A 26,610-nucleotide genomic window follows, 5' to 3' on the forward strand; every position below is an offset into this window, starting at 1 on the left:
AGAGAGAGGAGAGAGAGAGAGAGAGAGAGAGAGGGGCAGAGACACAGGCAGAGGGAGAAGCAGGCTCCATGCACCGGGAGCCCGACGTGGGATCTGATCCCGGGTCTCCAGGATCGCGCCCTGGGCCAAAGGCAGGCGCCAAACCGCTGTGCCACCCAGGGATCCCGGGTTTTTCTTTTTAATTTATTTTTAATTTTTATTTTTTTTTTTTAAGATTTTATTTATTCATAGACACACAGAGAGAGAGAGAGGCAGAGACACAGGAAGAGGGAGAAGCAGGCTCCATGCAGGGAACCTGATGTGGGACTTGATCCCGGGTCTCCAGGATCACACCCCAGGCTGCAGGCGGCGCCAAACCGCTGCGCCACCAGGGCTGCCCGTACACATGGGTTTTTAATTGTGCAGGGGGTCAGTTTTCCTAATGCCTGCATTGTTCAAGGATCTTCTGTATAATAAATCCAAAGGTAAGTGCTGATCGAATTAACAAGAAGTAGACTGAAAGAGAGGGAGAGAGAGTAATAAAGAGTACAGTTTTTATTTTTATTTTTTTTTAATTTTTATTTTTTTTAAGATTTTATTCATTTATTAGAAACAGGCAGAGACACAGGCAGAGGGAGAAGCAGGCTCCACGTAGGGAGCCCGATGTGGGACTCCATCCCAGGCCTCAGGATCAAGCCCTGGGCTGAAGGCGGCGCTAAACCGCTAAGCCATTGGGGATGCCCTGGTTTTTATTTTTTTTAAGATTTTATTTATTTGAGAGGGAGAGAGCACACACTAGTCGGGTGGAGGTGGCAGTGGCAGAGGGAGAAGCAGACCTCCACTAAGCAGGGAGCCTGATGCAGGGCTTGATACCAGGACCCTGGGATCATGACCTAAGCTGAAGGCAGATGCTTAACCTACTGAGCCACCCAGGTGCCCCAAGAGAACAGTTTTAGAAGGTGCCTAAGGAAAGCTGCTCTGAGGAGGTGAAGTTTGAGTAGAGTCTTGAATGTAGCAAGGGAGCATACTGTATAAATTTGAGGAAGAGCATCTTAGCTGGAAGGAATAAGTGCACAAATAGCAGGGGATCAGAGATGGTAATGTTTGGTTTGTTTGAGGTAAAACAGGCTACCTTGAGTGGAGCAAGAGAAGTAGGGAATGAAGCTTAAGATTGGGAAAGAAGGGTCAGATCATGTGGGGCCTTATGAGACTTTTGCTTTTTGTTCACAGAGATGGGAAGCTATTGGGGGTTTAAGAAGAGAAGTACTATAATCTGACTTGGAGTTTTAAAGGGGAGAGTGGAACCAGGGAGGCTCTTAAGATATTTCTGAAGAGAGTGATGGAAGCTTTGAAACAGTGATAACTGGTGAGAAGCATGCCTATTGGGGTGACATCTGAAGGTAGAACCAACAGAGTTTTTTTGTTTTTTTGTTTTACCAACAGGATTTTTAAAAATATGTTAGATATGGGGTCTGAGCAGAGAAATGAATAACTTTGAATAAATGAATGTTTTTGGCAGGAGCCCAAAGTGTGGAAGATTTCCAGGAAGTACCAGGTTTTGGGCGGGGGGTGGTTGGAAGAGAAGAGGGAGGAGTTGCGATAAAGAACTTCATTTTAGGAATATGTTTGTGTTGAGATGGTTACTGGATTTCTAAGTAGAGAGAGGTAGTAAATGGAATCTGGAGTTCAGGGAGGAGACCCAGGCTAGAGAGGTATCTGCATGCATTTGGTGTTTGCAGCTGTGGAATTAGGTGGGATTGTTAAGGAGTGCTGCAGAAAGGCAATTTAAGGACTGAGGCCTGAGTATGGATCATAAGGCATGAGCAAAAAGGGAGGAAAGATGGGCAGCCTGGGTGGCTCAGCGGTTTAGTGTTGCTTCAGCCCAGGGCCTGATCCTGGAGACCCAGGATTGAGTCCCATGTCAGGCTCCCTACATGGAGCCTGCTTCTCCCTCTGCCTCTCTTTCTCTGTGTCTCTCATGAATGAATAAATAAAATCTTTAAAGGGGGGGGGGGGGAGAACCAAAAGGCTTTTGGAGAAAGTGACCAGTTTTGCCCTCTGCTGATAGGTTATGGAATATTAGGACAGAGTGAATCACTAGATTTGATAATATGAAGGTAGGTTGTTGGCCTTGAGCTGCTTTGGTAGAGCAGTGAGGACAAAAACTTGATTGGCATAGATTTAGAGAAAATGGAAGGATAGGAGGAAGAAACAGCAAGTTCAGACAGTACTTTCTAGTGGCTTTGCTCTAAAGGGGCGAAGAGAGGTGAGGGAGTGTGAAGTTGAGAGGTTTTAAATTTAGAGAAATTACAGCATCTGTCCGGTAATGGGATTGTCCTGTGAGGGGGCAAATATGCAGAGGAAAGGGGGAGAATTGCTATAACCTTGTCCTTGAGTCCTTGAGGAGTTGGGATTTTGTATACAAGTGGAGGAATCGGCTTAGATAGGCGCTTTGCCAGTTCATCTTCAGTAACAAGAGGAAGGCAGAAGTATTGGTAGGAGGATGTAGGAATTCTTTTCTGATCTTCTTGTCTCAGTAAAATAAGGAAGGTGATCTAAGAGAGGAGCCTTGGAAGTCCTGAGGAATGGAGTTGTCTGGGTGACTGGGGAATTTAGCGAGTACAGAAATGCCATCAGGTTGTAGTATTGCCAGATGGCCTAAGGGTCTACTTAAGTGAGACTGATTGGTGTGATGTGGTTGTGTTCTTGTGTGTAACTGTCTGGTGCTGGAGTGGAAATATATAGGCAGAGAGTTGGATTAATCAAGGGAAGGTTTTGCCAGGTAAGTATAGATGACAAAGAGAAGGGGGCAGTTGACCATAGGATCTAGGCCAAGTAAGAAAAGAAATTGTGAGGGTGAATTGGATCACTAGTTTGGAGATCTCAGAGGGGCTAAAGAATTGGAATCAAGACTAACGGGAGCAAGCTAAGAAAGGAGGAAGTTGCTGCTTGGATGTTGGTGCTCAGAGTTAAGATGGTGTGAGAAGTGTTGATTGTTACCCTATGGTCTAGATGTAGAGCAGTGCTGTCCAGTAGAAATGTCCATATATAATTTAAACTTTTCTAGTTGCTAAATTAAAAAGGTAAAGAAATGGTGAAATTAATTTTAATGTTTTTACCAAGTATAGCTAAAATGGTATTTCATTACATGATACTGGTCACATTTCAAGTGCTCAGTGGCTACATCTGGCTAGTAGTGGTTGCTGTATAGGATGGTGCAGCTCTAGATGGTATGTCCTTGGGAATTGGGTGCCTGAGGTAGAGTTGAGAGCCAGCTAACTGGATGAAGTGGGGGTCAAGGAACTGTGAGAGGGTCAGTGTGTTCGAAGGATAATTAGGAATTGTGATGGCCAGTTTTGGAAAAGGTTGCAGTGGGCCAGCTAGGATAACAAGGTGATGATAAAAGGTTGAGGGTGTGGAGGATTTTGTTGACTAAGCATAAGCTCTTACCTAAGGTTGGGTCATTGGGGGTGGAAGACTGATGAAGGGGATAGCAGAGCCACATGGAAATGAGCATCCAGGGAATGAGAGGCCAGGGGATGACCTGGAAGTCATGAGCTTCCTTGTGATGAGTTACATAAACAGTGGGGGAGAGGAGGGTGTTGTCTCCCAGGATCTATTGAAATAGAAGGAAATTGTTTATGGTCAAATTGTTTATGGTTTGCCACTGTACTTAATATATACTGTCATATACTGTGGTCTATATGCATAAGCTATCTTAGGCCATATTGGTTGCCTCTGCAATGTAAGGTATTTTTCACCATGTTCCTTTTTGTACTCTTTAGATTCTTTTTTTTTTTTTTTTAGATTTATTTTATTTAGAGAGAGCATGAACAAGGGAAGGGGCAGAGGGAGAGAAGAGTCTTAAGTGGACTCTGTGCCAAGCATGGACCCCGATGGGGGGCTCCATCTAACTACCCTGAGATCATAACCTGAGCTGAAATCAAGAGTTGGATGCTTAACTAACTGAGCCATCCAGGTGCCCCTGTACTCTTTATGATGTCTGTGCAGATGTTGCTTACTAATCTCTAAATTTTTAGACTAAATAGCAAAAGCCTTGAATTTGTATTTCCTTTGACCCAGTAATTCCTGCTATACAATAAGAAGAAATAATTGTATGTGGCCAAATATTTGTGCACAAAGATCTATCCAAAAATAGGTTTATCATAACATTATTTTGTTTTGGTGGAGAAGCTACGAACAATCTGTGTCCTATAGTATACCTACCTATCTGATGTAGCGGTATATAGCCATTTAAAGGGACTATATGCTAATACGACTGACGTGACACAGTGCTTATGACATTAAGTGAGAAATTGGTATTAGGAAATGGCACTAGCTTACTTATAACCGGTATCTACCACTTCAATTTGGGAATGTTAAGAAAGCCCCAACATGATTTCTTCCATCTTTGCAGTGGTATTTCTCCTGTGTGGTTTCTTGCCACTTTCTAAACTCTTTCAATTCTGCTGATTGGGTTTATTTCTGGACACTGAAATTGTCTGCCTACGTGTTCTAATTCTGTCAGTTTTAATTAACAGTGAATAGCAGTGTGTGTCTTCGATGGGAGGTCTCTGGCAGGATCCTGAAGCCCATGGCAGTTAGCAGCTGCCTGCAAGTCGCCTCCAGACTCTAGTTCCACAAACTCACTTTTGTCAGTAACAGACCAAAGAACAAATAGGTAATAAGAGTGAAGGTGTAGGAGTCCTATGGGACTGTCAAAAGATTAATCCAGTAAGTAAATCTTTGTATTTCCAAGATAGCTAGAGGAGTTTGTGTTGGGTTTTGTCATTTAATAATTAATTGCCTTTTAGCAGGGCAGCCTGAACAGTGTAAGTGATTGTATGTTAAGAGGTTTTGTCCTCAACTTTGCTCCCACCTGGATCTTAGGTACACTTTTGTGTTAACCCTCTCCTAAGAAGATTGTTTACTTTAAGCCTATGTTTCATTTAGTTAGTATTTTAAACCATGTGGAAGGAGGGGTTATTCTAGTTTCTACTATAAATCAGGAGGTGTCATCCTAATCAGAAATATTTGATTCATTCTTGTTCTAGGTAGCAGAGGCTCAACGGGCAGAGTTTAGCCCTGCCCAGTTCTCTGGTCCGAAGAAGATCAATCTGAACCACTTGTTGAATTTCACTTTTGAACCGCGTGGCCAGGCGGGTCACTTTGAAGGCAGTGGACATGGCAGCTGGGGAAAAAGGAACAAGTGGGGACATAAGCCTTTTAACAAGGAACTCTTTTTACAGGCCAAGTGAGTATGCCTCCTTTTAGGTGGGAAGTGCGGTTGAGCCTCTGGGCAGTTGTTGGAGCTGAGAAGCAGCTTTTATTTTATTTTTATTTTTTAGAAGAAGCTTCTTTTAAACTGCTGTGGGAGAGAGACAGAAAGGGAATTGGTCCAGTTCTTTTTCTCCTCTCTCTCTCTCTCTCTCTCTCTTTCTCTTTGTGTGTGGGGGCAACTTGAAAAACTTTTCAAATGGATGTTCCTGGTTCTTAAAATAATGCTTAAATAAGTATATAAATTAATGATAAAATTAAAATAATGCTTTAGTGTCATTATGAGGTAGTAAAAGTGTTTACTTTGAAATTGGACCTAGATTTGAATTTTATTTTGTCCTTCAACCTTGGGTAATTTAGCCACTTTGAGACTCAGCTTCTCCCCTATAAAGGAGGAGAATTACCTAAGGGAGAATTGGATGACAGGTTGGAGTGTTTGGCATACATTTGCTCAAATACTGATTCCCTTTTGTTTCCTTTTGTGTGTCATAATTATAATGTAAGATTTGACCTTGAATCTAGACTGAAGTATCTGGTTAGTACTTTATATAAATTGGTAATCAAATGATTGAGTGAGAAGAGTCTTTGTACTGCCTTGAGGACTAGCTATATGCCAGGATTTCTCAGGGGGAGGGAGGAAATCTGGCTTCCTGCTGAATGATGGGGCCATAGTCTGGGTTAATTTTAGTTCAAGGGAGGCTTACAGCAGCTTGACTGGGCTTGAAAGCAGAAGAAACAGAATTCATAGATTTAGACTCCTACTTGCCAAGTCTTTGGATTTCCTCAAGCCAGGGCTGAGAACTGAGGCTAAAGTCCTAGTTCAGTACTTCACAAACCATGGCTGCTAATGGCCTGTATTTGATTTTTAAGTCAAGGAGTCATGGTTTTTTGCTGATGGCATGTTGGTGGATTCTGAGAGTCTGCCTTTTCCTTGTCTTTTCCCCTGTTTCTAGCTGCCAATTTGTAGTGTCTGAAGACCAAGACTACACAGTTCATTTTGCTGATCCTGATACTTTAGTCAATTGGGACTTTGTGGAACAAGTGGTGAGTAGCCCAGCTAAACTTGTTAGCTGTTAGTGGGAGAAAGAACTAAAGAAAGGGACCCTGGTGACACAGCAGCTGTGGGGTGGTTTCACTGTTAATACCTTTTTCTGCATGGCCACACTGTAGACATTCCCCAGAGATCAGTCCTGGTTTCTCCTGGAGTTTGTTTTGTGCTAATTGCACTGGCCTACAGGATTGGGGAATTGGAAGACTCCTATCTAAAATGAAGGTATAAAAACAGTTCTATCTACAGCTTCCTCTCCTGGTAAGAAGTAACCAGGGAAATATTGAGGTTCTATCTACAGCTTCCTCTCCTGGGAAGAAGTAACCAGGGAAATATATGAGAAATGCTGGATACCCTCCTGACCTCAGATGGGCTCACTGCATAGACATGGCTTCACTAGTAGCCATTTGTAGTAATCAGTATCAAATTAGGCCTCAGTCTTATGGCAGGTAAATGGGTCACCAGCTGCACTGCAGTCTCAGCCACTGGCACGTTTTGTTTTCTGTTGATGTTTGGAGCTCTGGGTATTTCCTTGCTGCTCTTAGCTTTTAGGGATATGGAATCATTTCAAAGCTAAAGGCTTCAAACCCTGGCTTCCCAACAACTGTGAAAATTCATAAAATGATCATAGAATGGCAAAGAAGTCCCATGAAACCTGTTTTATATTCACTGGTTAAAAAAAAATAGATGCATGTGAAGTGAAAATCTGTTGGAAAATTACTGGTACATTACTTCTTGACCCTTTTCATGCCTTTCTGTATGTGTACATACAAATTTTTTTAATTAATTGGATCATATATTGATTTGTCACTTTTCCTCTTTGATATAGAACCCCTAAAATACCTGTTATGTAGTTATTATATTTGTGTATAGATACATTTTAAAGATTTACTTATTTGAGAGAGAGTGCACATGTGCAGGTGAGTGGGGGAAGGGGCATAGGGAGAGGGGTACATGCAGATTCAGTGTGGAGCAGGGAGCCTGATGTGGGGCTCAGTCATAGGATCCTGAAATCATGACTTGAGCTGAAATCAAGAGTCAGATGCTTAACTGACCAAACCATCCAAGTGCCCCTTGGTATATATTAAACTGTTACTGTGGTTTCCTTAGCAATTTAAAGTGTTATTATATATCTGCATTTTTGAACAATTTTGTGAAGATGTATTGAGATGTACCAGGGATGGGGATAGCAGAGGAGAGACTAACTTTGACAGTCCCATGTCAGCTTGAAAGTGTGACTTGTGCTGTTTTGTTTCAGCGCATTTGTAGCCATGAAGTGCCATCTTGCCCAATATGCCTATATCCACCTACTGCAGCCAAAATAACCCGTTGTGGACACATCTTCTGCTGGGCATGCATTCTGCACTACCTTTCACTGAGTGAGAAGACCTGGAGTAAATGTCCCATCTGTTATAGTTCAGTACATAAGAAGGATCTCAAAAGGTGAGATGGAGACCTTTACTAGATTAGACCCCCACCTGCTAACTCCTTGCTTTTTTCCCGTCTAAATGTCCATGTTATAGTGTTGTTGCCACAGAGTCGCGTCAGTATGTTGTTGGCGATACCATTACGATGCAGCTGATGAAGAGGGAGAAAGGGGTATTGTTGGCTTTGCCCAAATCCAAATGGATGAATGTAGACCATCCTATTCATCTAGGAGGTGAGTTCTGTTAATTTAGGGGTAAATAATCCTGTGGTACATCCTTTAAGGCCACTGGTTATATCTTTCTACTATCAGAAATTGAGCCTTTGGGCAAGCCATTTCTAGCATTTCCAGAACAATTTTAGGATTCTGGTAGGTTAGAGGGGAGTTTGCAGAGTAGTTTAACTCTTGGTTTCAGGTATGGTTTAGTTAGATACATTTTAAATTTTCATTTTATTGAAAATAGTGCCTGGCATCGTGCCTGGTCTTGAGGAAATTATTTGCACCAAGGATCAAGTATAAGGATTTTTTTTGTTATTACAGTGTCATAGAAATTGGCAGTAAGTTAAGTGTTCCATAAGGAACTTAAAGTAGGGTGTATCCTATTGTGGAACACAATACAGAAGGTAAAAATAGAATAGATCTCTGTATTAACATTTTTTTAAAGAGTTTATTTATTCATGAGAGACATAGGCGGAGACATAGGCAGAAGAGAAGCAGGCTCCTTGAGGGGAGCCTGATGCAGGACTTGATCCCAGGACCCCAGGATCATGACCTGAGCCAAAGGCTCAACCACTAAACCACCCAGGTGCCCCTGTATTAACATTTTGAGGGACATCTGGGTGGCTCAGCAGTTGAGCCTCTGGCTTTGGCTCAGGGCATGATCCCAGAGTCCTGGGATTAGGTCCCACATTGGGCTCCCTGCATGGATCCTGCTTCTCTGCCCGTGTCTCTGCCTCTCTCTCTCTCTCTCTCTCTCTCTGTGTGTGTGTGTGTGTGTGTGTGTGTGTCTCATGAATGAGTAAAATCTGTAAAAAAAAAAAAAAAAAAAAAGTTTTGAAAGATTTTAGCACACGGATGAAAAATGTAGAACAAAACTTAAAAAAGAGTTTATCATTTATGGAAAAACCTTTATTTCTTTAAGTGAACATGAGTATATAAATGTATAGAAAATGTATAGGACGGGGGGGTGGGAAAATAGCATCTCGAGGGCTTTTTTTTCTTTTTCTTTTTTCTTTTTTTAAGATTTTATTCATAAGAGACACAAGAGATAGAGGCAGAGACATACGCAGAGGGAGAAGCAGGCTCCCTGTGGGGGAGGGCATGATCCTGAAGTCCTGGGATCGATCCTACATCGGGATCCCTGCTTGGAGCCTGCTTCTCCCTCTGCCTGTGTCTCTGGCTCTCTGTGTGTCTCTTATGAATAAATAAAATCTTTAAAAAATTATTTTTAGAAAATTATGCTAAATTCATCTTCACAACGTAGGAAAAAAAAACTGTAAATGTTGTGTAGCATGTGGACACAGAGCTCTGAGTGTTGGGTTTCTCTGATTTTGCTGGTCCCCCTGTAGATGAACAGCACAGCCAGTACTCCAAGCTGTTGCTGGCCTCTAAGGAGCAGGTGCTGCACCGGGTGGTTCGGGAAGAGAGAGTAGCTCTAGAGCAGCAGCTGGCAGAGGAGAAGCACACTCCCGAGTCCTGCTTTATTGAGGCAGCTATCCAGGAGCTCAAGGTAAGACACACTGCAAACACAATAGGATGGTGAGGATAAGTTACCTTGGTCCCACATTTAAGATGACCCAATAGGGAGCAGCTGAAAAAGCATTTGCCCTGGGATTTGGTGTTAGGAGAGAAGGGCAGACCTATTGATTTTTAAAGTGTTGAAAGGAAGAAGTTAAAATGAACTTTAACTGAGTCAGTGAAGTCTCTTAGATGAGCTTAGTTAAGTAAGGTAGGTTTTTTTTGTTTTTGTTTTTTAAGAAAACACTTGGATTTAATTTTGGGGGGTTTTTTGTTTTGTTTTTTGTTTTTTAGATTTTATTTATTTATGAGACACACACACACACACACACACACACACACAGAGGCAGAGACAACAGGCAGAGGGAGAAACAGGCTCCATGCAGGGAGCCTGACACAGGACTCAATCTCGGGTCCCCAGGATCAGGCCCCGGGCCAAAGGCAGGTGCCAAACCGCTGAGCCACCCGGGCTGCCCCAGATTTAATTTTTATTTGAGATGTTTTATTTGAGAGACATTTTGAAGAGAGTAATATGGCTTGTCCAGCAGGCCCTAGCAGTGCCTGCTGAAGATTTGGAATAGCAGGAATTCCCCAAATACAGGATTTCCTAAGCTCTCTACCCTTTAGCAGACATCAGAATCCTTGGGTGTTGGACTCCACCCTGTGAGGTGGATTCGTCTGAGCTTAGTAGGCTTAATAATTTGCATTATAATGAGTTCCAAGGTGATTTAGATATTGTTCATCCTCATATCATATTTTGAGAATTACCAATCTGAATTAGAACAGTGAAAGCCTTTGTGTATTGAGTAATTGGCATATGATAGGCCCTGTGCGAAGGTACTATATTTATGTTTATCTCGCTTAAGTTTCATATCCTGGTGTGATAGATAACAACTCCCCTACCACGGCTGAGGAAATGGAGTTATGAGTTAGATAAGGTAATTTGCTTGAGGATGTAGTACTAACAAGAGGTGAAGCTGTTACTTGAATTCTTTTCTTTCTGAGTCCTCCTTTAGCAGAGTCCTGTATATTTATTTTTTTTCCCCCTATAATGCAGAGCATTTGTTCAAATGCATTTCAGAGAAGAAAAGCTCTTTGGAAATAGAGCTCTTCAGATTGAGGTGGGGGTTGACCAGACCCCTGCCTCTTGCATTGGGGCTCTCTCTCAGCATAGCTGATAAAAACTAGAGGACTAGTTCTGTGTTCTTGGATTTTTTGTTCAGAAAGATTCTGTATTAGTGTTATCATTGTCACTGACAGATTCTAAGCAGAATACCATCCTATTTGAGTCCCAAGTGCTTTTTGTTTCCTTTTTCCTTAAAGATTGAGGATTTTAAGTACTTAAACTCCTCCCATTGGGTTTTGTTGCCTTTTCTGCTCCTGTTGAGAGTCCATTGTAAGCCATTGCCCAAATTGTGTTTCTGGAAGCTTAGCTTTCTCTGGTTTTTTGGTGATCTAGACTCGGGAAGAGGCTCTGTCAGGATTGCCTGGAAGCAGAGGGGAGGCCGCTGGTGTTATGCCTGCTCTGGAACAACTGGTGCTGATGGCTCCCTTGGCCAAGGAGTCTGTGCTTCAACCCAGGAAGGTTAGTGCGTCCTGGTTATAGACTAAACGGCTGCCATTCCTCAGTGCTGCTGTTGAAGTGGTGGGCGCTGTGGGCTGTGGGGAGAAGAGGGGGCTCTGAACATTTCCTCTGTGCTCCTTAGTTCTTTACCTGGGGATGTTAAATCAGTGAATGTGGCAACTAAGGAAAACAGCCCAGAGCTTGGTTCCTGTGCCTACTTTTGCCACAGGTACTTTGTTTTGATGTAGAGTTGTCTCAACAGGGTGTGCTAGAGTATCTGTCTGCTTTTGATGAAGAGACCACCGAAGTTTGTTCTCTGGGATCTCCTCGTCCTCTTGCTCTCCCTCTGGTAGAGGAAGAGGAAGCAGTGTCTGAACCAGAGCCTGAGGCCTGTGATGACGCAGAGTTAGCAGATGACAGTCTTGGAGAGGGGACCATTTGTACTGAGTCCAGCCAGCAGGAACCCATCAGCAAGCCAGGCTTCACACATCTGAGCAGCTCTCCTTGTTACTACTTTTACCAAGGTGAGTGTCCCTGAGAGGAGGGCTGGGTTGCTGTAGAGATGTATCAGCGAGATGACCTGGCCTCCTAGCAAGAGGAGGTATTACCACTAGACATGGGTGCTTGGGTCTGTTGTGCCTTTGGCCTCGGGGAGGGAGAGGTAGGCCTAGCTGTCTGGGGGGCACTGTCTTGAGGACTGGCCAAGACTGTTGTATGAGAGAGCCGCTTGTCTTCAGCGGAGGACGGGCAGCACATGTTCCTGCACCCTGTGAATGTGCGCTGCCTTGTGAGGGAATACGGCAGCCTGGAGCAGAGCCCGGAGAAGATCTCGGCGGTAGTGGTGGAGATCGCTGGCTACTCCATGTCCGAGGTAAGGTCCTGCCTGCCCCAAAGGGCGCATGGCTCCAGAGTGCCATCAGCTTGATCTCTTTGACGTGGCCTATCCAGGCCCTGCTCATAATCCTTCAAGGATCTTAGCTTTTGTATTTCTAAGTCTATTTTTTTTTTAAGATTTTATTTATTCATAACAGAGAAGGAGAGGGAGAGAAGCAGGCTGTATGCAGGGAGCTTGACGTGGGACTCGATCCCAGGTCTCCAGGATCCGGCCGAAGGCGGCGCCAAACCACTGGGCCACTGGGGCTACCCTCTAAGTATTTTGTCACCGATGATATGCACAAAGTTTTTAGGGATTGAATGGTACTCCCTTTCTTTGCTGGAGTTCTATTAGTCACCACTGCTAGGTTCATTTCTTGTGGCTTGGGAATATAGATGTCTCGACCCACTTTCATTCAAGATGAGTTTGTTCTCCTTTTTCCTTTTGGCTTGGGAGAAACGTCCAAGGGAATCCAAAAGCTCTTAGAGGCTCTATACTAATTATACAAGCTTGAAACACATTTTTGGTTTAGCAGATACCAAATTAATTATTAATAATAAATTGTCTGTTAATTTTTGTTAATTATTGTCTGATAATTTACATATGTGAGTTTTTGCCCTTTGAGAGTTATCCTTATATTAATCACAAATTTGTTAACAGCCTCAAAATTAGAGACTGTTTGAGTACCATAAACTTTCCATCAAACATGGAGAAAATGAATGGAAAAGAAAATTAAATTGATGGGCCTTTTTTTTTTTTTTTTTTTAACTGTTTCAGACCAAACTTTATTTGTAGGTAAATCTGCTTTACCTACCTTCCTAGTTATCATTAATTCTGTCAATGGATCCCAGGTTTTTTTGCCACCAACTAGTTTTTTTACCTTTCCTTGTTCTCCCCCCTCAATTGTGGACTCCAGAAAATCAAACAGCTGATCAGCTTTAGATTATTTATTACCAGGCTTAGTTCATTTGTAGCACAAAGCTAAAAACTGCTTTTGGTTGCTCGTTCTACCTTATTGTATGTTAATTGACATTTCTGTTTGGCTTTGCAAAAATGGTGATAACTTGAGTACTGCTGTTTGAGCTGGGGTGCTCTTTGTGAGTTTGTGTACTGTTGGCTGTCTGGGATGGGGACCTCTGTCCTCAGAGTTCAGCCCAGTGTTGAGTTTTGGTCCCTTTTCCATGGTAGGACGTTCGACAGCGCCATAGATACCTCTCTCACCTGCCACTTACCTGTGAGTTCAGCATCTGTGAACTAGCTCTGCAGCCTCCTGTGGTCTCTAAGGAAACCCTAGAGATATTCTCAGGTAAGATTGCACCCACTCTGTTTCTCTTCATAGTGGAGCTCAGGGGTTCTGACTGGAAACCTGGTGTGGGAGAAAATAAGGAGCTCCATCATGAGCCTCCATACTTCCAAAAACATTCCATCCATTCATCCAATCTGGGTGCCTTCTTATGTGACCTTAGTTACTAGTCACCTGGGAGGAGTTCATGGCCAGATTGTCCTGAGTCTGCCTCCTCACCATCTGACCAATCCACAGATGACATTGAAAAGAGGAAGCGTCAGCGCCAGAAGAAGGCTCGGGAGGAACGCCGCCGGGAACGCAGGATTGAGATGGAGGAGAACAAGAAACAGGGCAAGTGTAAGTTCAGAAGCTCCCAGAATTGACGAGTACAGCTGTGCATCATCATAGAGAGGCTCAGTGCTTGAGCCCAGGGGCCAGAATGCTTGGTTCACATTTTAGCTCTGTCACTTAATTTCTTCAGCTCTTAAATGTGAATCATAAGGGTACCTCCTTCATAGGCTTATTTGAGAATTAAGTGGGTTAATGCAAGTCAAAGCTCATAGCTCTTAATAAGGGATGAGATTAAATTCATCTTGCATAGTGGATGAAAAAACATGTTCTGGGAAGAGAATTGGAGATTTGCTGAATTTAGGGGATAATTGTCTCCTGTGTACTCTAGATGGAACATTGATCCCACCTTTAACTGTATTAAAGGGGGACACCTCGGGGTGCCTGGGTGGCTCAGTTGGTTAAGAGTCTGCCTTGGGTCATGATCCTGGAGTCCTGGGAATGAGCCCTACATTGGGCTCTCTGCTCAGAGGGCAGTCTGCTTCTCCGTCTCTCACTTCAGTTGTGTGTGAGCGTGCACACAATCTCTCTCTCTCTCTCTCTCTCTCTCTCAAATAAAAATCTTAAATTATTTATAAAAGGGACATCTGTACCCAGGATGTCTGCCAAGGGGATCTGATATAGTAGAAACCTTGACAAACTAGGAAATATACAGAAGGTTAGATTCAAGAGCTCTCTTGTACCAATAAATACAGAGTCCTTTGATCTACTCCAATGTAAGCTTCTTTGAACCCAGATTAGTGTGACATGAGGACCTACCTGTCCTCCAGAAAACAAAGTACTGAGTACTCAGCTAGGGAAAAGAAAAGATTTCATTGTTCTTGACTACATAGAGTATGGTAAATATAAGTTTTATTTTTATACAAAACCGGAATAAGTATATAACTGGGGCCCCAATGCTGTGTAGCTGTTTGGCACATATCCCAAATGTTTGGAAAAAAAAAAAAAAGGATGTCGGGCAGCTCAGATGGCTCAGTGGTTTAGCACCGCTTTTAGCCCAGGGTGCAATCCTAGAAACCTGGGATCGAGTTCTGCGTTGGGCTCCCTGTGTGGAGCCTGCTTCTCCCTCTGCCTGTGTCTCTGCCTCTCTTTCTCTCTGTGTCTCTCATGAATAAATAAGTAAAATCTTAAAAAAAAAAAAAGAAAGAAAGAAAGAAAGAAAAGAAATGGATGTTTCATGAGCAGGGGATTTTTTTTTACCCTTTTTATTTTGGAAATATTCATAGTATATAGAATAACCCCCCGTTTATCTTCTGGCTTCAGTTATGAATAGTAAGAGCAAGGGTTTTATTTATTTAATTTTTAAAATTTTAAGATTTCTGTATTTCAGAGAGAGTACATACGTGCATGGGCAAGTGGGGTAGGAGTATGGTAAGGGGATACGGGCAGAGGAAGAGAAATTCCTAAGCAAACTCCCCTCTGAATGCAGAACCCAATGCCAGCAGGCTCCATCTCACGACCCATGAGATCAAGATCTGAGCTGAACCCAAGAGTCGGATGCTTAATCTACTGAGCCACCCAGGTGCCCCTAAATCTGGGGTTTAAAGCTTCTATGTACATCCTTTGGACTCTTGGGAGATTCATATTGACTGTCCTCAACTGTTGGAAAAGATTTGAGGGATATTCTAAATTGGCCTACCATTCTCATCTTTTCTTTGCAGACCCAGAAGTCCACATTCCCCTAGAGAATCTACAGCAGTTTCCTGCCTTCAATTCCTATACCTGCACCTCCAATTCTGCTTTGGGTCCCACCAGCACCGAGGGCCATGGTGCCCTCTCCCTGTCTCCTCTTAGCAGAAGTCCAGGTTCCCAAGCAGGTAAATGAGTTGAGATTTAAAGAATGAAATTGGCCACCAGTTACAGAGCTTAGTCAAAGCCCTAATAATGTCTGAATTTACAACTCTGACCTACTCAGCATGGTGGGATCTTTAGATGACTAACATTACTTTGGATGGTTAATATATTCCTGAGATACATCAAATTTTGCCCATTTGATTCACCTTGCCCATTGGCTGTACTACTTTATACCCTGCTGTCTTACAAAAATCTCAAAACCTCAAGGCAGGTCATATGGCAGGATAGTAAAACTTAGATTCTTCCTTGTGACCCAGCTATTTCTAGTTTGTGCCTGTGATATAATCCCTTTGTATGCATAAGCATCTTTGTACATGTTTCCTTATCGTAGCATTGTTTATAATAGCGGGAGGTGGGGTGGGAGGAGCCTATGAAATCTGGTGGTAAGGCAATGGCTGAACTAAATAGTTATTTATACTGTGAAATACTTTACACTTGTTGAAGAGGGTAATAGCCGTCTTCAGGAACTAATAGGTGGACCTTTAAGATAAGGTGGTAGAACGAGACAAAAGATACCATTTGTGGTTTTATTTATTTTTTAAATGTACTCCACGCCTGATATGGGGTTTGAACTCATGATCCTGAGATTGAGTTCCATGCATTACCACATTTGTGGTTTTCAAAAGAAAAATGCAAAAATAGCATTTCGTTATGGGTTTATAATATCTAAATGTATAGGAAAATACTGATATGATTTTTTCCAAACTGGTGTTTTACTCTAGGAAGTGAGATCAGGATTCAGGTTGTTCAAAGAGGCTTTAGACATTTTTTTATATATGGAGAGAATGTATTAATGTGTTATGAGATTAAACATTCAAGTGTTAATTATTATTTCAGAGAGCTGCCTTTTCTGATCTTCATCCTCCTGGCAGATAGTATTTGATAATTAAAATTTATTTCTCTGCCAGCCATTTTAATAAAATGTCCAAGAGCAGAATATTTAAAACTCTTGGAAACCCTTTTGTGATCATATGCCTGCCACTTTGCAGATTAGGAGCCTGAGGCTAAGATAGGGGTTTAGTGATGGGAGGGGCTGTGACCGGAACCTGTATCTTGAGGGCTGTGTGCATGGCCATCGTGCTCTTGAAAAGTTTCAGGAGAGAGCTACAGGGAGGAATGTGGCAGAACACCAGCTGCATCCTCCCTGAGCAGAATTGTGTGTATGTGCTTTCACATACTAGCTTTTGTAAGGAATGGGCTTCCATGTATTTAGGGAGGAGAAGCTGGATGGTGCTAGGAATGGAAGTACTGAACAACCCTGCTGACAGTGGGCAGTGACTAGGCCTTCCCTCCCAGCAGTGATCAGGACAGTGGGTAGACCGGTGGGAAATACTCCGTTCTGGGGCACAAAGGATGGAGAAGACTATTACCTAGGGAGCACCAGGGAAAGGCTTGTGTCGTTGTATTGATTTGGTTTGTGTGTCTTGGATTCTAACTGAATATTTCCAGGTCTTTGACATCCAGCCAGAACATAAAAGCTGACGACCTTTTTTTTTCTTGGGACTTTTTCATTCACATAAAACCAGTCCATGGTAGTCCAGTACCCAGGCCTGGAAAGTCGGCTGCTACGGAAAGGGTTTTCTTAGTGTGGCAGGGGATTCTGCCCTGTTTTCTAGTGTTGCTGTGACTATGAAAGTTTTCTCCGTAGGTCACTAATGCGAAGAGTAGGCCATGTTCTTGACTTTGAAAGAACATGGCAGAGTTAGGGCGCCTGGGTCCTGGGTGGACCAGAAGGGTCTGCCTTTGGCTCAAGTCATGAACCCGGGGTCCTGGTATCAAGCCTCCATTTCCCTCGCCCTCTGCTTATACACATACACACACACACACACACACACACTCACACTCTCTCTCTCTCAAATTTTCTCAAATAAGGTTTTAGAACAAAAACCTTGGCAGAGTTGATAGTGGATCAAATTTACTTTTTGAGGTGGGACTGGTAATTATCCAGACCTGATTCAGGGGTCATCTTTTCTCTCTTGTTAAGAGTAGACCAGCTCTTTGGAGCTTGACTTACATAATCAGGTCTCTGGTTTCCTTTCAGACTTTATGCTGACCCCTCTGTCACCCACTGCCAGTCAGGGCAGTCCTTCATTCTGCGTTGGGAGTCTGGAAGAAGACTCTCCCTTCCCTTCCTTTGCTCAGGTAAATCTTTTGTTTGTAAAACAGCCTGAGGGTATATAACATGAACTCTGCTGCTTGTTCTTTCCGGAAATCTTTCCATTGGAGGAGAGACTTACAGGCTAATGTTGCATAGATGGTGCTAATCATGGAAAGCTTTTTTAAGAGGAAATTTCATGAAAAAAAAAAAAAAAAGAGGAAATTTCATGGATTTAGTCTGTTATTGTAGAGTTACTACCAAGGAAAGAGGCCAGGAGTAGCTGAAGGAGAATCAGAGCTTTAATTAACAAATCATTATATACTTAAGGACTGAGCACTGCTCTAGGGGCTGGGGAGACATCATTCAATTTCAGCCCTAGTTCTAGGACCTTGGATTCAAATAGTCTGTATCTGTTACATATAATAAATCATTCCTCTTCACTTTGGGAAGGGAAGCATGGTATTGGTTGTCCTAGAATCAGCTAAACCAGCTTTCTTGAGCAGCAGGTTAGAGGAATGCTAGGCTAGTGACCCTTGATGTCAATTTTTTTTTCAATAATTGAGATATTTTTATTTTATGCACATTGAGTTAGCATTAAGGTAGGTCTCTTGGATGACCCTTGAGGAAGTTCACTTAGTCCAACTTACTGAAGTCTGTTATCCTTCACATACTGATGGAAACACTGGTGGCACATACTGAGGCCCTGTTTCTGGATCAGACTATATAGGTCTGAGCAGAACAGCAAGAATGAGAACCCTGGCCAGATTTCCTCAGATGGCTCCAGTAGAGTTGCTGATGATCCATCTTGCTTTCATGCCACGAGGCAAACGGGTGTTAGATCACTTTATTAATCTTTAAAACAACAAACCTGGGATGTCTGGGTGGCTCAGCGGTTGAGTGCCTGTCTTCAGCCCAGGGCGTGATCCTGGAGTCCTGGGATTGAGTCCCATATCAGGCTCCTTGCATGAAGCCTGCCTCTGTGTCTCATGAATAAATAAATCTCTTAAAAAAAAAAAAAAAAAAAAAACTCAGCCTTTCTGCGCTGAGATTACTAAGGAGGATGGATGGACAGCTTGCCAAGGACACCCATTATAAATGAGTATTAATTTTTTGGGGCTAGTTTGGAATCATTAGCTTAACAGTTCTTTAGAGCAGGTGATAATGGATGTTTCTCACAACAAATGTCAGCAGATGCTGAGAAATAAGCAGAAATTGGACTTCGGTAAGGAGGACTTTATTTATTTATCTATCTATCTATTTATTTATTTATCGATTTGCCAACGTATAGCATAACACCCAGTGCTCATCCCATCAAGTGCCCCCCCCCAGTGCCCGTCACCCAGTCACCCCCACCCCCCACCCTTTCCACCACCCCGTTTGTTTCCCAGAGTAAGGAGTCTCTCATGTTCTGTCTCCCTTTCTGATATTTCCCACTCATTTTTTCGGTAAGGAGGACTTTGATAAGGAGAATCCTGAAGTCAAGGAGGAAGAAATAATTGAGAACAATCCCAAATATTAACTGGTAGGCTTTAGAGGTGATTATGCAAGTGGCTCCCAGGAGTTATGTCAAATGCTTAAGTGTTTTAAAACTAGGTTTTGGGGCAGCCCGGGTGGTGCAACAGTTTGGCGCCGCCTGCAACCTGGAGTGTGATCCTGGAGACCCAGGATCGAGTCCCACATGGGGCTCCCTGCATGGAGCCTGCTTCTCCCTCTGTGTCTCTGCCTCTCTTTTTTTTTTTTTTTTTAATTTTTATTTATGATAGTCCCACAGAGAGAGAGAGGCAGAGACATAGGCAGAGGGAGAAGCAGGCTCCATGCACCGGGAGCCCGATGTGGGATTCGATCCCGGGTCTCCAGGGTCACGCCCTGGGCCAAAGGCAGGCGCTAAACCGCTGCGCCACCCAGGGTTCCCTCTGCCTCTCTTTCTCTGTGTCTATGAATAAATGAATCTTTAAAAAAAAAAAAAAAAGCTACAGACCTCATGATTGACAGTTGACCACCAAGTACAATATAAGTGTCCCCCCCATGACATTCTTCTGTGTAAGAACAGTTGTTAATGACCACATCAAAGAAATTCAGCTAATTGAATACCTAATATATGTATTTCTGTTTCTCCATTTGTCTTAAGGGTCCAGTATTATTTTCAGTCAGGTCCCATCAGATTGCTCATTCCCTTGTCTTTAGTCTCCTTTGATCCATAATAGTTTCTCTAACCTCTTTTTTTTTTTGGTTTTGTTTTCTTCCTATGGCATCCATGCCAGTTGTACCATAATAGTGTCCTATAGTTTGGATTGGATTGGTCTGTTTTTTTCATGAGTGGGTTCAGGTTAAACATTTAAACAACTGGCAAGAATAAAACACAGGTGATACATATTTTATTGACCTTTTAGGAGTAAAACGATTCAGATGCCATATTACTTGGCCCTAACTCCCAGGGACCAAGGGAAAAGATCATCAAAGTGGTACATGATGAAGAAAAGTTATTCAATGAAACCAACCTCTGCCAGCCCAACTCCATTCTTAACCTTACCTCACTTTAGAACACATACTTTAGGACTTTCCTATTTGAATCTTACGGAGTTTATCTCTTGGTATTTTTCCAGAGCGGGAAAACTTACCAGAAGGGAATGACACAAAATCAGGACTCCCAACTTGAGAGTCTGAGTAAGAACCTCTTGTGCTGTCTATGCACTATTCTTTACCTGTTTGCTGAGAAACAACGGCTTTGATCCTCCACCTTGGGAGTTTGACTGCTAGTTCTACTGGTCAGGATATAGCGAACATGACTGGAATAGGGTGTTAAGGAAAGAAGTACCTGGAAAATCCCTTTTTTCCAGAGGCGATAGTTCTTTGTCCTCCCTAGCCAGTTAGTGTTAAGACACAAGTCTAGAAAATAAATTAGACTGCTTACTTAAATCCTTTTCTGTCCTCTCCCACTCCCGACAGATGCTGAGGGTTGGAAAAGCAAAAGCAGATGTGTGGCCCAAGACTACTTCAAAAAAAGGTGAGAATGGCCCTTCGGTGGAGAAGGAATTTGGTCTCTTTCAGAAATTAAAAGTTTCTATAGGGTCATCTCTAAAATTATGACACTGGTTATTTTATAGATGAAAACAGCTTAGTTCCTCCTGCTCCTGTGGACAGCGATGGGGAGAGTGATAACTCAGACCGTGTTCCTGTGCCCAGTTTCCAAAATTCCTTCAGCCAAGCTATTGAAGCAGCCTTCATGAAACTGGACACACCAGCTACTTCAGATCCCCTCTCTGGTAAAGGCAAAGAATCTGAGTGCTCAGTCCAGGGTTGTCATTCCCAAGTGCATCCATTGGCAGATCCCACTAATGAGTCAGGCACTGTTTTTCCTGAGCCTGTAGGTTCATATGCTAGTGTCAGCTAATAGTCCATCTGGAATGTCAGGACCTTTTGGCCACCCCACATGAATTCTTGAGGCCTGGGGGTGAAATTCTGAGGAACTCTTTACTTTTTTCCCTAATACATAGTAGCGGAGAGTAGATTTTAGAATGGCCAAGTTTGGTAGGGTGGCTAATAGATGAAAAAGTCCGGCTGGAAGCCCATACCATTCTGTGGGTATTGAGTTAGAGAAGAACACCAGCATTTAAGGTATGCCCTCTCTGTGCCTAGCATTGTGCTCATTTTATTCTCCCAACCACCGTATTAAATAGGTAGAACTATCATGGGTTGAACAGACGAGGAAATGGGTCGGACGTACAGTGACTTGCCCAGACCAATACCTGGAGCATGCAAGGACTGGTATTTGGATCCAGGCTGTCTTCACCCCAGAACCTAGCTGCCACCCTGGGACTCTCAGGAATGAAAACTGGCTGGGGGCAAGGGGATGGCATTTAAAGCTAAACTTTCTCTGTTTCCATTCAGAAGAGAAAGGAGGAAAGAAAAGGAAAAAACAGAAACAAAAGCTCCTGTTCAGCACTTCAGTCGTCCACACCAAGTGACACTACTGGCTACCTTCTCCATCTGGTTTTCTTTTTTCTGTGCTTTTGTTTTGCTGCTGTAATTTTTAAGTATTTGAGTTTGAACAGATTAGCTCTGGGGGGAGGGGGTTTCCACAGCGTGAGGGGGAACCAAAATTTTAAATACAGTGTATTTTCCAGCTTCCCGTCTTTACACCAAAATAAAGTATTGACACAAGAGCTCTCTTCCTGCCAAGATTTTTAGTTTGGTACCAGGGTTAGTCTTTTTGACCCATGTAGAATTAGTTTTTCTCAACTCGCGTAAGTTTGAGTCCCTTCAACAACCCTTGGAGCAGCCCAAACCCCAGAGTGTTCTAGTACTGCTCTACCGACATGTCAAGGCATCATGGTTTCAACACACTGCTCAGCGTCTTTTAAAAATAGTTGAGCCTTTCCTGTTTAGTTTTCCTCTTGTTAAAGAAACAGAGGATGGGGAATAAAATGGATTTAGGACACCCAGCCTGAATTGCAGTTTTTCTTTGAAAAATGGCCAGGCTGTGGTGCCAGACCTGGACTGCTTACATACGTGCTCAAGGGTTTTACTTCTTGAGTGTGGCTTGTTTGGCAAGGAAAGCTATAATCATTAAAGAAGCCCTGAAACCTGCCCACTTTTAGGTGAAGCTTGTTTTAAGTGACAGTAGCCTGAGTTGTAGGAGCAGAGGAGTCTGACACACCTAGAGACAGCAGGGCAGGTTTGAAAGCAGTGGTATTACCCACTGCCTCCTTGTTGTCTAGAGCAGTCTGTGCCTTGGTTTGAGCTGAATTTGAGTGATGTTAATTATCTTGCTGCTTTAATAAAGTGACCTTCAGGTATAATAGAGTGTGAAGGCAAATAGTTGCAATAAATCACCTGCACAAGCACTGTGAGCTTTCTGGTTTTTTAAAGTTCATTACAGCTTAGCTAGACATGCTTCTTAAATAAAGTAACAGTTACCATGAGCTTGAGCACTCTGCTGTTATGGGGCAGTATCTTTCCCAGTGTCAGGCCTAAAAGGTTCCTGAGTTGGGCTTAACTTCATTTAACCTGTCATTCTTAAAAGGAAAAGGCTCGGAAATCCTGGGACAAGAACTGCCCTGGGTGCATGAGGGTGGTGCAGCCCTGAAAATGAGGGTACATGTTAGAGCAAATATTATGAATCTGTTAAATGCATAAGGGACATTAACATCTGTTTCGTTATACAAGAAGACAGACCCTAGAAAGGTCATCAGCAGGTAGTGGACCCAAACCCTCCTAACCTCTGTGAGTGTGGCAGTGTCACTTGTCTTCACGTGGCTCTACAGGCATAAGACAATAGGGAAGGGTCCAACTGCAGAAAATGACTGGAAGCTGGCAGCTGCTGCTTTGCTGCTTGGCTTTGTAATGTCTGGCAAGGCCAGATTTTGTTGCTAGGCCCAGCCCCTCCCGCCTTTCCCTAAAAAGTAGTGCAAGAATCATGTTTGTTATTATCTGATTAAGTACTAGTAAGGAATCTGGTTATTTTTAAGGCCCTGTGGGTCAGTACTGAGACCAGCTATAAATTTGTGCCAGTTCAGTGGCTGTGTCTCACTAATACTTTTACTCTAAATAACTTGGGTTGCTTAGGGTTCATCCTAGGGCCTCAGGTGGTAGGCCAGGCATCTAGTATCATAGGGAGCCAGTCTTCCCACTGAGGCCAGGGATAGAGCGGGAAGGAGACCTAGCCAAGCTTGAACTTAAGTATACTAAATGCTGCAGAAGTCAAGTACATTTATTAAACCTACCCTCAGCCAGGTAGTTACAGAGACTGTATAACTACTGGGGGGTTCACCACCTGCAGAACCATTTAGCCAGGCAGCACTAAGTAAAGGTAACTTCAATTGAAGTGAGTAAGTCCTCCATTTTGAGCAGATACCTTGGCCTCTGGTCAGCAGTCTTCCAGTTTGGCAAACTAGCAGATGCTGCTGCCTCCCAGAATGTCCTGTGCCAACAAGCAGGCTCTGAATCTCGGGCCCAGCACAGCCTGCAGGGAGGGTCACTCCATTGCCTCAGCAGCCTCCTCACCGCCACTGTCTGAAAGCTCTTCCTCATCTGACCTCTCCTCTAGTAAACAGCTTTTGGTGACAGACTTCTGGATAGCTTCCCGTTCTCCTGGAAAAGGGAGGCAGCAGGGATGAGAGAGGTCTTTGGGAGTGCTCTCTTACTTAGCCAGGCCATATACCATTCATTGGGCACTGGGGGAATGTTGCTTACCTTCATCAGTGCAGTTCTGCAGTAAGATTAACAGCTGTCTCCTGTTATAACGAATCAGGAACTTCTGACATGTTCTAATTGTACCTGGCACATGAAAGAGCTCTGTGGTCAACAGCCTGTGAAAGGTGGCCTGCCTCAGAGACTTCGGGAGCTAGGTGAAAGCCTCCTGTTCTTGGCAGGATAGCAAGAAGACCCACCCACCCGTCAAGACAACCCTAAGCCTGCTACTATTGAAAATTAGCCATACCACATGCACTCCTACCTCCCACGTGTAAGGTGTTGAGGAAACACGGGTAACGGTGTCCTTTGTTTTCCAAGTATGTGATGAAAGGAAGGGCTGAGCACACAAGTTGGTAGAATTCCTTCCGACACCGAAGTAGCACTATTCCAGTATAGGCATTGAGGTATCGCACTACGGCAGAAGGGGAAAATCACTTGGGAAACTTTGGATTCACTTAATCTTAGGGTAACATGAAAGTCTACTATGGGCCAGGCAGTGAGTAAAAAATTCCTGAAGGGGGGATCCCTGGGTGGCTCAGCGGTTTAGCGCCTGCCTTCGACCCAGGGCGTGATGCTGGAGTCCTGGGATTGGGATGAGTCCCACATCAGCTCCCCACAGGGAGTCTACTGCTCTCTCTGCCTGCCTCTCTCTCTCTCTCTGTCATGAATAAATAAAATATTTTAAATTCCTGAAGGAAAAAAGTCTTAGGGACAGACCTTCATTTACAGGAAAGGGATAGACCATACACCCAGGACTTTGCACACCACTCAAAACTGGTGAATGAATTTGTAATTTTAAATGCTCTTCTAATTCACCGATTAGCTGAAAAGTGGGGTTGGAGCTGGCAGAGGAAATCCGTGTCTGAAACGCAAGATTCTCTTCTAACTGGACTCTCTGGGTTCCTGAAGCAGTGGAGAATGACCCGATTTAAGTGAATTGTACCTATGTGTATGCAATTCTCCAGTACTCAATTTTAAGCAGAGGGTAAAAGGGAATTATTTCAGTATTAGTGTGGCTGGGACGCCTGGGTGGCTCAGCTGTTGGAGGCTGCCTTCGACTCCGGTCGTGGTCCCAGGGTCCGGGATCGAGTCCTGCATCCGGCTCCTGCGAAGAGCCTGCCTCTCCCTCTGCCTGTGTCTCTCATGAATAAATCAATCTAGAAGTCGGGGATCCCTGGGTGGCTCAGCGGTTCAGCGCCTGCCTTTAGCCTGGGGCATGATCCTGGAGTCCCGCGTCGGGCTCCCTGCATGGAGCCTGCTTCTCCCTCTGCCTTGGTCTCTGCCTCTGTGTGTGTGTCTCTCATGAATAAATAAGAAAATCTTTTAAAAACAAAAGGACGATACCATAAAGGGGGGCTGTATCGGACCTGGAAGCTCCTGCGGTCGCTCGGACCCCTTCTCTCTCCCCCTTCAGGGCCCGTTCCCTTGTAATCCCGCCGACCGCCCAATTCCCCCGCACCCTCGCACCCGCGAAGCCAATGGAGCAGGAGGCCGCGCCGAAAGTCCCGTGCACGCGGGCGATCGTGTCCCGTATGAGGCCGCCCAGCGCTCGGTCCTCCAGACTCAGGCGGCAGCGGGGGTCATCGGACACCACTTCGCAGAGCAGGTACCTGCGGCGGGCGGCAGGGAAGTGAGGGCGGGGCGAGACCGCGAGGACTCGACGCCGCAGCGAACGCCGGGCAGCAGCCACTTACCTGTGCTTGAACCGCACCATGGCGGCCTCCGCGCCCCGCGGCCCAGCGCACAAGCCGGAAGTCGGCCGTCTTGCTGGTGGCCAATGGGAAATTACCTTCCGCAGTCTCGCAACCACTCAGAGAGGGAAGCAGGGTGAGAGGGCGGGGCTACGGGGTTGGCGGAACCCAGCGTCAGTTTCCTTTAGCCCCACCTCCCCCCGCTTCTGTGGAGCGCCTGCCCCCCGCTGACAGCCACGCGGAGCTGTTTGGCTGCGGAGGAGCGCGGACCCGTGGCGCGTGGCTGCGATGGGGGTTTCTGTTCCCTGCCTGAGTTTGCTTTCTATTCCCGTGCGGTAAAGTTGTGTATGCGCTTATGTTCGCTCCCGCAGCTTAGACGGCAGAACTTTTGAGGGCAAGACCCTGCGCTTCTACACCTGGGACGGACACAGGAAATCGGACCCTGGTTAGAGCTCGGTTTAATTTTTTGTCCAGCCAACTGTATTGCCACTGTTTGGGTCTTTCAACAATCTTACGGAGACGAGTGTATTGCCCCGGGTTTTGTTTGCAGAAACAGTCCGTGGTCGTTATATTTAACTTAAGAAAAAAAAAAGTACAAAGAAGGAAATAAAAATAAATGGTAATCTCAGCACCGAGAGAGAATAATTTATCATGTAATGAAGGTATTTTCTTCCTTTTCTTTCCCGCTGTGCCAGCGGGTCTCAAAGTGAGGTCCAGGGACCACTGGATCTTCTTAGACTCTTTCCAAGTGTCCCTAAGGTCAAATTAATTTCATAATAATACTAAGATCTTTGCCTTTTTCACTTTCTCAGAATGGACAGTAAAGTTTTCCAGAAACTATGTGACATGTGCTGACATTATCACTCTGATGGCTAATGGGATTTTGTATTGTGTTTTAAACACTTCTCAGTTTTATTTTGTTATATTTACTTGGAATCCTCGCATTTCTCAGTTTTAATATACATAAGTATCAATATATCCTATAAAAACAAAAGCTTCTTGAGATGCTCAATAATTTAAGAATGTAAAGGTGTCCTGAAACAAAAAACTTAGAACTGCTGCCGTATGGTAATATATTTTCTTTTTATTATTAAGAATAGGATCAAACTGTTTATTGCACTTATTTTTGCTTGAATATCTTTTTTTGCAACCGAATTATTGAGGTGCACCATGCATAAAGTTTATATTAAGTGTAAGGCTCAATGCATTTTTACATACATGTGTAGACTCTTATTTA

The 26,610-nt window shown here is 43.8% G+C and overlaps 2 protein-coding genes across 5 annotated transcripts in view; one reads left to right on the top strand and one right to left on the bottom strand.

Moving 5' to 3' along the window:
• The window catches only part of RNF10 (ring finger protein 10), a 35,433-nt gene extending 13,780 nt beyond the window's left edge, over positions 1 to 21,653 (top strand). The window contains exons 3-18 of one of the 4 annotated variants that reach the window (XR_012019330.1): positions 5,034 to 5,233; positions 6,210 to 6,300; positions 7,563 to 7,747; positions 7,828 to 7,964; positions 9,299 to 9,459; positions 10,927 to 11,052; positions 11,294 to 11,555; positions 11,769 to 11,902; positions 13,094 to 13,211; positions 13,446 to 13,547; positions 15,200 to 15,355; positions 17,434 to 17,534; positions 20,094 to 20,154; positions 20,437 to 20,494; positions 20,595 to 20,753; positions 21,379 to 21,653. Coding sequence is in view for 2 of the 4 variants with exons in the window: in XM_072802790.1 (XP_072658891.1) it covers positions 5,034 to 5,233; positions 6,210 to 6,300; positions 7,563 to 7,747; positions 7,828 to 7,964; positions 9,299 to 9,459; positions 10,927 to 11,052; positions 11,294 to 11,555; positions 11,769 to 11,902; positions 13,094 to 13,211; positions 13,446 to 13,547; positions 15,200 to 15,355; positions 17,434 to 17,534; positions 20,437 to 20,494; positions 20,595 to 20,753; positions 21,379 to 21,455 (2,067 nt within the window). In the remaining 2 variants the exon portion in view is untranslated. The remainder of the gene's footprint in view (positions 1 to 5,033; positions 5,234 to 6,209; positions 6,301 to 7,562; positions 7,748 to 7,827; positions 7,965 to 9,298; positions 9,460 to 10,926; positions 11,053 to 11,293; positions 11,556 to 11,768; positions 11,903 to 13,093; positions 13,212 to 13,445; positions 13,548 to 15,199; positions 15,356 to 17,433; positions 17,535 to 20,093; positions 20,155 to 20,436; positions 20,495 to 20,594; positions 20,754 to 21,378) is intronic. The other 3 variants (XR_012019331.1, XM_072802790.1, XM_072802791.1) reach the window with 3 other exon arrangements.
• A 1,529-nt stretch (positions 21,654 to 23,182) lies between these two features.
• On the bottom strand, positions 23,183 to 25,517 carry POP5 (POP5 homolog, ribonuclease P/MRP subunit). The gene is made up of 5 exons (XM_072802810.1): positions 25,377 to 25,517; positions 25,150 to 25,292; positions 23,945 to 24,094; positions 23,683 to 23,766; positions 23,183 to 23,580 (listed from the first exon to the last, which is right to left on the bottom strand). Exons 1-5 carry the CDS (start codon positions 25,394 to 25,396, stop codon positions 23,465 to 23,467), a joined length of 513 nt encoding a protein of 170 aa, XP_072658911.1. The 5' UTR covers positions 25,397 to 25,517; the 3' UTR covers positions 23,183 to 23,464.
• Positions 25,518 to 26,610: the final 1,093 nt, after the last annotated feature.

The sequence above is a fragment of the Canis lupus genome, chromosome 27, assembly GCF_048164855.1.
Source record: "Canis lupus baileyi chromosome 27, mCanLup2.hap1, whole genome shotgun sequence".
In the NCBI taxonomy this organism is placed as follows: domain Eukaryota; kingdom Metazoa; phylum Chordata; class Mammalia; order Carnivora; family Canidae; genus Canis; species Canis lupus.